This window comes from Notothenia rossii (genome assembly GCF_949606895.1).
Source record: "Notothenia rossii genome assembly, chromosome: 6".
Taxonomy (NCBI): Eukaryota; Metazoa; Chordata; class Actinopteri; order Perciformes; family Nototheniidae; genus Notothenia; species Notothenia rossii.
This window is the reverse complement of record NC_136909.1, coordinates 10472748-10484048: the sequence shown is the minus strand read 5'-3', so window position 1 is coordinate 10484048 and position 11301 is coordinate 10472748. Positions and strand designations below refer to the sequence as shown.

Sequence of the window (11301 nt, the reverse complement as noted above, 5' to 3'; positions counted from 1 at the left end):
AAGGTAAGTTAGTGCAATAAAAAAATCGTGCTCATGTGAGATTGTTGAGATTTGAAAGTGTTTCAAATATTAAAGTTTCAGACAAAAGGCACGTGTTTTGGCACTAGTGGGCAAACATCTGGATAAATGAGACTTGGATTATACTGCACGCGTTGTGTGAGAATGTATATTTAGGATATTTTGCTATGGTTCTGCTGTTGTTAGACACGGCACTCATTTACTTAAATCTACCAAAACTAGTCAAATGTATCGTATTCTTTGTCGACTGTGGACGCACGTCAGACAAACCAAGCCTTCTTGTAAGATTGAATTGAACAGAAGGTGAGTCATTGATGTACAAAGGGTCACTTTATGGGTGAAGTATCCCTTTACCTGAGGAGCAGGACAGTCTCACCTGAGCACATGGGGCAGGAGATGCCCTGCCCGCTGAGGTTGCTCCTGAGAGCCAGCAGAGTCTGGAGGTTTGTGTCCCGGCGGAAGAGGAGGGGGGCGTGAGTGGCCGGCCTCAGGAAACAGCAGCAGCCGGCAGATAAGAGCAGAACCAGGAGGAAGACACCTGGGCGACAGGAGGACACAGACAGATGATAGCAGAGGGGAGGGTCTGATGGCGCAGATAGAGCAGCTGTGAGACCGATCAGGAGCAACGATCAATTACAGTCACTCCGTAAAAGAGGGAGGATGAATGCTGGGGGAGAGGTGTTTGCTCTTCCTCTGGCAGACTCCAGCGCCTCAGGCTGGACAACAAAGGGCTGGATGTCTGTTTGTGTTCATTTTGATGTGAAAATGAATGTCTTGAAGTTCTATGTATCTTTTAGCACTTATTTATTCTGTGTTTTATCAATTGTTTGTTCTACATTGCTTTGATTGTTTTTATACAATAACAATAAAGATATTGACTTGATGAGCTGAGGTAACTCTCTCTGGGCTGACGATACCTGAGAAAACGGAAAAAATACAACTCCCTGATATTTTCTAGCTTTCTTTAGAATATATTGCCTTGTCAAAAAAGTGAGTCCTGAGTTTTTATAATCCTTTCTCAGCAGAAACGTCCACTTCAGTATCACTTATATCTGTGTTCTGAAGGTGTTTACAAAGGGCTGTGTTAACATATCGATTAGAGTCTTGTTTATGGAGCATTTTATCAAATAAAACATGCAGGAAAAAAAAGATCATTTTTACGTCTGCTGAAAGTATTTTATGATTTATAAAGTGATACACAACAATATAAATAATTCACATCACTTTACATTTCCTTTAGCTGATGCTTGTATCCAAAGCCTCTTACAATAAGTGTGATAAAGACACACACTCAGAACAGCCAGAATCCTGCAGGTACATTAGCTTTAAATAAGCCATGCCCGTAATGATTCTCAATTGAACTAACTCTTTCAAGTACTACCACTTAGATTTGTTTCCATTTTGTTATTTACGTGCCGAGGTGCCTAGTCTGCAGCCGAAGTGTTCAGTGTGTGTAGACTTTCAGCAGTCCTGATTGGTCTCCATTGATATTTTTTGGAGCGAGACCATGGAAAACAAACAGGATATCAAACCTCACCTAGAACGGCTTTCCGTCGCTCCACAGCTGGCTCTGCCGCTAAGTGCTTCAGGGCCCATCGGAGGTTAGTGCTCACCACGCCCACATGCTGCTGCCCCGGAGCGAACGGAGGTGTCTCCACCGACAGGGACAGGATGGATGCATCGCCGTCTGTGTCACAGGAGCCTGGCCGAGACAAAGCCAGAAGACTTTGAGGTGCTTTGACAGAAGTGTTTTACAACCACTCATTCCCTTTCCCATCCCCCCATGGTTGTCTCAGTGCTCAAAGATAGTAATCTCACCTGGCTCCATCTCCACTGACAGAAGTGCCACGTCATCATCCTCATCTGACAAAGGACTGTGGCTCATTGACAGTCCTGAAAACAGCTTCCAGCTTCAGAGGGGAGGAGGCGGTTTGGAGGAGAGACAGCTGCAGAGATTACACTGTGTTCTCGCACAGCATGCACAGATAATGTCTCACACCAAAGTTAAAGGTCACCTATTATCCAAAATCCACTTGTTCATGTCTCTTCTACATAAACATGTGTCCCCTCTGTGTGAAGAGACTCTGAAAGTTTCAGGAACAAAGATTCTCTCATTTTTTGTCCTGATCCATTTATAAAAAAAACCTGTCTGAAAATGAGCTGATCAGATTTTGGCCACTTTATGATGTCATAATGATTTGTTGGCTTGGTAACCATTAGCCAATCACCAACCAAGGTAACCCCCCCCCCCCCTTACCACCTGAATCTCCTCCGAGAGCACCATTGTGTTCTTTTTAACCAAATGTCTCTCAGAGGGGCGTGGGGAGGGGCTCCTTATTTTCATCTAAAGTAACAGACAGAGAATCAGCACTTTTGAAACAGAGGGGATTATGGGTAATGCTGCAATGATCTGTTTGGTGTTTGGAGCCAAACACTTCAGAGACATGTTTGTATATATCTGAGACCTATACTATATTGATGAAAGACAGTATAATAGGGGACCTTTAAGGGAGCAACATCTCACCAATTCAACCAGGCGTGTTCCCGAGGCTCCACAACCTCAGTCCAGATGCACAGGGCGGCGGGCATCAGGGCGGAGACCCAGAGCCAGCAGCAGCTCACAATGAGGGCCATGAATAAGCCGAAGTCATGCACGGCCGGGATCTAAGTGTCAGTTAAACGAAGAGCAGTGTAAAGGACCTTGAAACATTTAATTTGTGCTTATCGTGTGGAAATGCCTGTCTGCTGAGAGAGGCAGTTCTGCTCATCCATAGCAGGGGAGTCATTTATACTCCCTGTACTGATCCTATTAACGTCAGGGCTTCTCCTCTAGAATACCTGAGAGAAAGTGTTGGCAGCGTAGGCAGCGGCGGTAGTGAAGGAGGTGAGGAAAGTAGCGCGGCCGGCTGTTTTAATTGTGTAGATCATTCTCTGCTGCGGCTGACGCAGATGGGAAGCCTGCCGGAAGGTGCTGATGAACACGAATACATCATCCACCCCTGAGCAACAAGAGAGAAGAAAAGCCTTATGACATTTCATCCGTAATGTACCGAAAGAGAAAAAAACGATGTCAATGTTTAAAGCAATAGATTGACATTTTGAAAAACTTTTTTTAACTTTTTAGCTTATAAGATTAAACTCTCATGTTTAAAGATGTATAGTGTGTGTGTGTGTGTGTGTGTGTGTGTGTGTGTGTGTGTGTGTGTGTGTGTGTGTGTGTGTGTGTGTGGTTTTCCCTTTCCTGCAGTGTTATATATGTTTTATGCATGTAAATGGTCTGCCAAGGCTAAAGTCCCTCCAGAGGGAGTTTCTCTCCCAGACAGAGAGTGAAAAGAGGTGCTGCAGCACAGGCAGTATGAACATTAAAGCATGTTATCATGTCACAGTAGAGCAGTGGTTCCCAACCTGGGGGGCGCGCCCCCCTTATATAATTGTAACGCAATACATGATTGTCACTAAAAGCCTTGTCTCTACATTACAATAACATATAAAAAATAATTGATTAATTCATTTGAATAAAAATTCAAGTTAGTAGCTATTAAAGGCATAAAAAGACAGAAATGTATAATTCTTTCTTTAATAGAAATGTTTCTTCTGCTCGTAAAGTGTCCAAACCAGGCTTTTCTGGATAAGCGCAACTTCCAACAGGAGTCATTTGGGGGGGCTCTTGGGAAAAAAGGTTGGGAACCACTGCAGTAGAGGAACAAAATACAAATATGAACCTGAAAATGAGCAGAATAGGGTCTGTTTGAATAAAGAAATAACTAGCGTTTCTTTTTTCCCTTACCAATCCCAATAATAACAAAGGCTGCAACTCCATTGAGAATGCCCAGGTACCTCACGCCAAAAACAACATGGTACAAGAAAAGAGCCATCAGGCAGCTCAGTCCAATGCTGGCGAGTCCAAAGAAAGTCAGGAACACTACAGAGACAAGAGGGAGCTTGTTAACATTCATATGATATCAAAGGACAACAAAAAGGGAAACATTCAGAAGTGTACACATGAATGAAAGTGGATTAAAGAGCAGGTCCTACTGTACCAGAAAAGGAGGTGAGGACATAGACGAGCACAGTAATGCAGGCTCCACTGATGACAGCCAGCATCATGTCGTTGTGAAAGGTGTGTCTCACCTCATCATCAAACAGCTCCGTGCCCCCGTACAGCACCTTCACCTGGCTGGGGCAGCAGACACAAAATAACATCACATTTTGTTTCTTATTTAAAAACATTTCTTGTGGTTTTAATTTTCCTTTACATGATCTTCAATGCTTTTCAAGTAGAAAGGGTGCATGTTGTGAATTAAACTTAGGAACCGGAGCTGCAATGAGGTAACTTAACGGGATTTAACGTGTAAGGATAATAAAAAAATTCTGTTTCATATACGGCAGGGGTCTCAAACTCAAGGCCCGGGGGCCAAATCCGGCCCGTGACTTCCTTTTCTGTGGCCCCACAAAAGCTTGCAAAGAATATAATATGTTTGTTATACGGTTACATGCCGATTTACAGAAGCACGTTGCCCATAAACTACATGTCCCACAATGCATCTCAAATTTGACTTTTTTCTCGGAATTTGACTTTTTCCTAAGAATTTGACTTTTTTTCCTAAGTGTTGCTTTTTTTTCAAAATGTCACTTATTTTTTTTGATTTTGACTTTTTTTCCACAATGTAGATTTTCTTTTTAAATCATTTTGTAACTTTCTCACTGAAAAGACTTGCAATTATTTGCCCCAGACTTCTGCTTTCAGACCTAGTTAATTATGAAGTTATTACCCTATCCGATAATAATCCAATGCAGAGGCAATCATGTAATATAATACATTATTTTATATTTATTAAATATTTATATATGTATTTTTATATAGTCTTAAAGTTACAACCAGCCCTTTAAGTGCAACCATAATGCTGAAGTGGCCCGTGATGAAATTGAGTTTGACACCCCTGATATACGGTCTGATGCCAATGACAAAGTATGGGAGCCTACTCTTTTGCGTTGGGAAAGACTTAAAAATACCAGCATTCCCCGCTTCACCCACATGTATGCCCCCTTTCTTTTTACTAATAATTAACGTTCAAACACAAGAAAGTGCATTTGTTTATATTCTACCAGAAAACCTCAACTGTAGGTCACAAAGGGCAGATTTAATAAAAATATGACTCGAGTGAATTTTTTTTAGAAAACCGTTTATTACAAATGTGTTGGAAAAGTGACTGAAAGGCAGCGAAATGAGCCCTGAAAGGATGGATGATGTAATATGATTCCCTCCTGACCTGGTAGACTGCTTGGCCAGGATGTCTGCGTACTGAACCACAAAGTTCTTGAAGCGTGACCTCTGCTCGTGAGCTCGGTCCTGCAGGGAGTAGAAGGAAGGGAGAGGAGCCCCGAAGTGGAGCTCACTGCGTAAGAGAGAGGAGGAGAGTCGCTCAGGAGACAGACTCTCATCCACGTACCAGTAGAACTGTGGGTGGGTGATGGCCAGACTCAGAGACCCTGGGAATACAAACACAGGATATGTTAGGACTACTTTTTATATTATATTTTTCTTTTTTTATTACTGCTGAATTTTATTCCATAAATAATTCCATTTTATTCCATTCTATTTCTATGTAAACAGTGCTATATTAAAAATATTTAATATAATAATAATATTTAAAAACATTTTTTTTAATGTTATAATAGTTTCCTTAAGATAGTTCTCTATCTATGTTTTTAAAAAATGTTTAACTTTTATGTATGCACCACGACATCAAGTCAAATGCCTCGTACGTGTCAACCAACAAAGAAGTAGAAAGTACAGGTATTTGTATTTAAAATGTAAGAAGTCAAAGTAAAAAGTCGTCAGAAAAACAAGTAGTGGAGTAAAGTACTGATACCAGAAACATGTACTTAAGTACAGCAACAAAGTATTTGTACTCCACTACTTCCCACCTCTGATGTAGAGAGATAAAGACCACCTACCTGGTAATAAACCTGTTTCTGATTCTGATTCTGAAATCTGTTCAATTGGACTCACCTTGAATATCAGCAAGATCAGGGCCCATGCCATCGTAGTAGATCTTGCCTCCTCTCTCACTGGGGTACAGGTAGGACAGGAGGGAGCTGGGGGGGGAGCAGTAGGAGGGTCCCAGTGGCAGATCCCTCAGCATCTCCAGAGGCTTCCAGCAGAACTGATGAAACTGAGGGTGCTGCATGAGCAGGCGCTCCACATGGTGAATGGTCTGCAGGCGTTCAGGAGTGAAGATGTTCAGGTCTCCCTCCCCTTGAGCCACAAACACCAGCTCTATCCTCCACTGGGCCTGGCTCTGCAGGTAGTAATTGGGAGCAAACCTGCGCCTCCTGATGAGAGGCAGAGTCATATTTCCCTCCTGTGATCTCTCCGCCTCCTCCTCTGCTGTTTGATTTGAGTCTTTGTGCTTCCCCGTTTCCTCCTGACCCAGATCAAGCACTGAGCTTTTATCTGTGCTCACAGCGGATCCTCTCCTCTGATCCTCTGCTGCCTGTAAGAGCGCTTTTTGAGGAGCGGGGGACGTGACGCCCTCGTTATCCGTCCTGTTGAACACTTCCTGTCCCCTCAGCCTCTCCAGCAGGAGCTCCATCAGGGCCTCCGATTCGCTGTCCTCTACGTCCCGCCTACGTCTGTCCCATGAACCCAGCTGAGTCCTTACAGCGATGGCGAGGGCGTCGAAGCGCTCTGCAGAGAAGTGGCTGTGAACCTCAAAGGCACTGTAGGACAGGTCTATGTCCAGAGGAGGGCAGTAGAGGAGCATGTAGGCAAACAGGGCACAGGGTAGTGACACAACTACCCCTAAAACCACTCCACTGGCCCAGGGCTGAGTGTACACCCACCCCACTGCCCTCCACAGTCCACACCTCCAACCTGCTGCGTGTTCTATTCCATCTTCCTCCTCCTCATCATCTTCCTCGCCTCCCCAGCTGGTCTGAAACAGCAGCGGCTCATCCTCCACGTCCATGCTGGCACCTGTCAGGGACACATAACACCACTTTATCCTCACTCACTAACCCAACACCCCCTTTCCATCATCCACAGTGGACGTTTGAACTCCAGAATGAAGGACAAGATAACTTCCAGAAGTTGCACCAAGCGAGCAAGGACGTGAGAATTATGTTTTTCCCCAAGCAGCTGTTGACAAAGGGCTCACATTCGCCGAAAATTGAGGAGGGGAGACCTTTTTTTCTCAAGGGCTTGGAAGAGAAAATGGCCTGCTTTAGGATGCTGATCACAGTTTGGGGGTGAGACAGGCTGAAAGATGGGATTGACTTCTTCTCTCTGTCAGCGTGTGCAAGCCATTATCACCTGGAGAGGAGCTGCTGGTGGCTTTTACATATCAACAGCCGCCGTGTCTGCGCTGCAGCAAATTAAATCATCTCACATGTCTAATTACCGACAAGAAGAGCGAGTGGTGGATTAAGAGAGGGTTTCTCTCCCGTGACGGGCAGTCTTTGAATAACAGTGTCAATGGGTGGCACTACTTTCCCACAAGATACTGCAGTTTGCATTCAAGTGGCAGTGAGCCCACTAACTGCAGACATTTATTTATTCTCCTTAGAGCCGGGCTTAAAGGTCAGCCAGGTAAGACAGGGAATCTTGATTATGTGTAAAAGATAGCTGGAGTTGAAGTGAAAATCCATTTTTAAAAAAAGGAGAACTTACAAATTATAGCATGTAATTGATATTTGTACAAATGATAAAGACTGCTAGAGTTGGAAAGGAGGGAAGGAAAACTCTTCGGAGACAGACCCTGAAGCTATAAATAAACAAGAGGCAGGTGGATTTATGAGATTTGTGTTCGTGCTTTTTCAGACTGTCTTTATTTCATAGTAGGAAAAAAGGAGAGGAAAGGAAAAATGTGTTTGTGTCTACTGGAGAAAAATCACTACCAAAGTTCACTACAAATGGAGGACGTCATGGCAACATTGATAACAGCGTTACTTGTATTTCTATACTTTTTGAGATAGACATTGATGAAAGCACTTAAACGCCACCTTTTTTCTGTATGCTTATGGAGATACATTTGAGTTTGTCTGTTGAGATTAAAAGCAAACGCTCCACTGTTTAATCCACTGTGGGGGAAAAAATGACTCTCTTGGGCCAATCGTTTTATTTATTAATCGCCGTGTCATCTCGCTGCAGAGACAAGGACACCAGTGTACCTTTTAATGGGACAGCAGCAAACCAACATCTGCCCACACACTGCGAATGTGAACGTGGTCTTCAGAAGACAAATAAATTAATGGTGTTAGGAGGTTTGGCACTAAAGTATGCAAACAGAGAACAAAATATGCGAGCCCAACCAGATCATCTCATTAATTGTGGTCCTCACTGTGCTTTGTACGTCTAAAATAACACGGGAATAGCTTTTTTAATGTTATCGTCTGTAACCGGGTGGCATCATTTGATCATCTGCATGCATAATGGGCTGATATTTCAAAATGAGCGTAATTATGTTGTTTTTTGTATTGCTTTCATGAGAGATACTTTTCCTTTTTCAAATGTCTTTCTGCCCAAACAATTATGTGGCAAAATCAGGGAGAAATATTAGAGATGTTATTACACATTTAGAGTAAATTAAATGGAAATACAGCTCTGGCTTAATACCATTATTGTAATCCTGTTACATTTCATCATCTCTGCCTCTCCAGCTTTGTTTGGATGATGGCGCTCTCATCAACAGAGGATGAGAGGAGGCAAGCAGACGAGAACAGAAATGTGATGAGGAGTGGAAAGAAGAGCCTGGGGAATGACTGTCACCCATCAAAGAAACAACCATCACCTCAGATATCTGCGGAAAGGAATGGTGCTTTTCGGCTGTTTAATATTCAAATGGGAAATCTAATTGAGAGGGCTACAGGCAGATCTCCATTTCGGTGTCAGTCTCCACATCAAACAGGCTGATTAGTGGTGCAAATGTCAAAGTCGGACAGTTTGAGGAACTCATTAGAGACTGATGTGCAGACTTAGTGCCCATTAGACATTAGAGCAGACTGTGCTGTGCATGCTAACCTTACTGAGCACCTTGCATCAGACAGCATGCAGGTACAGTGAAAGGTAACCACATGTGATGCACTGCCTTCAGGACACATGCTTTTCTCTCTTTATGAGTCTTCACATCCAAAAACATTGCCCCTGGTACGATAATTATGAGCGGTGTGCAGCAGAGCTTGCTATGACTAATGTTTTTACAAGCTCCCAAGCTATTTTTTCTGCAAACATTACGAGTACAAAGACAGTTTAAACCCTGTGCAGGTGTGCATGAAAAAAAGAGTGTCATTTGGCATCCTTGGAACAAACGCTGCCTCCCTCGTGGCTCAGTCTATATTAGGGGGCTGCGTTTCGTTGTCTATAATACCGTTTTAGACTAAGCTGTGTGAAAGATACATGTACAGAGAGGCCTCAAGTGCATTGCAGCTTATGAGGTGTAAAAAGCGTGTATGAATCCAAGATGTAAGACTTAATTTTGAACTTTCTGTGTCGCTTTCTCTATTGAATATTTTAACAGAAGTGCTGCCATCGGTACCTGCCTTCTTTTCAGCAGTATGTGAAGTGTTGTGCCGCACAGGGCTATAGGTGTTGAGCCCGTAGGAGCAAAAGAAAGGGGAAACTCCACTAAAGCAGATTTTCTTGTGTGTTTTATCTCCCATAAAAGCGCACATAAGCAGCGTGTCAGCCCTTTTACCCTTCACTTCATCTCTGGATTGCATCTGGTATCTGAGGAGGGAGCTCTGAGCAATCCCGGCATTCTGCGATCCTCAACACTTCACCTGTAATCCTCTCTCTCTCATCCCCGCTTTGCCTCACTCTCCTGCCCCTTTCTCCCCTCCAATTGCTCTGCCTTTTATCTCCGTGTCTCTGCCTTTCCCACAAAAGGTGAGATGTGTAACCTTCATTATTGACAGCAGCTAAAAATAACCCCACCCTCCTCAGTTGTATCTCCTCTCTCATCTAATATGGATATCACATGCTACCTGCACACACATTCAGCAAGGTGTAAACCACCTCATTTATTTAAACACTAGGTCTGTATGAATATCTCCTCATGCTTGAGTGCTCAGCAGGGTGTTCATAGCGGACGTGCCTTCTACGCACTGGGGATCTGGAGTCTTCAAGACAAACTCTCGAGATCTATTAGCACCAAACAAACAATTTTTTTCATTGTCGATGTAGGGAGCGCAAAGCTGTGTGTACTGAGAAGCATCCTGAGGCTGTACCGTGCTATCTCTCACACTCTCCTGAATACAATATTATAAATAAGCTATACTACAGTGATGGTATTTTCTTTTTCTCATAAAGACAAGATATTCAAACACATAAGAAGACTAACTTATCTGCTGCAGAGTTAATCTGATGCACAAAGCTTGTACTCCAAGCAGATATGAGGACTTTTCGTTGATTTATTAAAGCTTATTCAATCAATATTTGGATTTTTTTCGAGCATTACCTTGATTTCTTTACAGTTTCCCTTCAGCAATAAATATGTTCTATCTGTAAATCAGGCCCGAACAAATGCGTCCCTATTAATGCACATGCTTGCAACACCGCGGATGATCTTACCTGATGAGAAGAGAATTACAGGTGAAGCGTTCAGGCCTGCTGGGTCCACTTGAAATGTGCTGAACTTGTGCTCTGCAATTTCATCTCATCCATGCTCTGGTGTGGAAGAAAAAAAAACTGCTTTATTGTCATAGTTAATAACTCATCAAGAAAGAGACACACCAAGGGAACCCCAAATGGAAAATGACAGACTAATCCATTCCCATCCCGCCCCCCAAACACACTAAAGGAATCCTGTAATCTCAGCAGTTAATAATGTGTTGTTTTCCTCTCCTTTTATGCTCCTCTTTCCTTTCTCTCTCGCTTCTGTGCACCCTCCCCTCCTCTCTTACCCGGTTGTCCAGGCGACAGACTCAGTGAGAGACATTTCTTCCTAGAAGCTCCTCTCTCTCTCTCCCATGGCTTTGTTCAGCTTGCTCTGCTGACTGGCTCACTGGTGGAGGAGAGGCGAGGAGGGAGAGCAGTGGGAAAACCCGCCGTAAATCACTGGAGGACGGCATGACAGCCTGGAGAGGTTTTATAAATCACCCAAAGAGTGCCTTGGGCTTGTTCCACTCAAATGCCGCTGATTTTATGTCACCAACCTGATGCAGTTGTCACGAAACTGCAGATGAGCCCCCCTCCCATGCTGTCAGAGTTGGTATGGTCTAGTCTAGTCTCAGTTTGTGGGGAGGTGGGGTGATCTGATCTTAATAACTGGCTACATTTGGGAG

The 11301-nt window shown here is 43.5% G+C and overlaps 1 protein-coding gene across 2 annotated transcripts in view; it reads right to left on the bottom strand.

The window, feature by feature from the left end:
* disp3 (dispatched RND transporter family member 3) overlaps positions 1-10974 on the bottom strand; it is a 19244-nt gene extending 8270 nt beyond the window's left edge. Inside the window, exons 1-11 of one of the 2 annotated variants that reach the window (XM_079688393.1) lie at positions 10921-10974; positions 10589-10684; positions 6032-6997; positions 5289-5508; positions 4059-4195; positions 3806-3940; positions 2857-3017; positions 2543-2682; positions 1837-1928; positions 1556-1720; positions 395-556 (exon numbers count right to left, since the gene is read on the bottom strand). In XM_079688393.1, the coding sequence (XP_079544519.1) occupies positions 395-556; positions 1556-1720; positions 1837-1928; positions 2543-2682; positions 2857-3017; positions 3806-3940; positions 4059-4195; positions 5289-5508; positions 6032-6989 (2170 nt within the window). In that variant the 5' untranslated portion in view covers positions 6990-6997; positions 10589-10684; positions 10921-10974. The other variant, XM_079688394.1, reaches the window with a different exon arrangement.
* Positions 10975-11301: the final 327 nt, after the last annotated feature.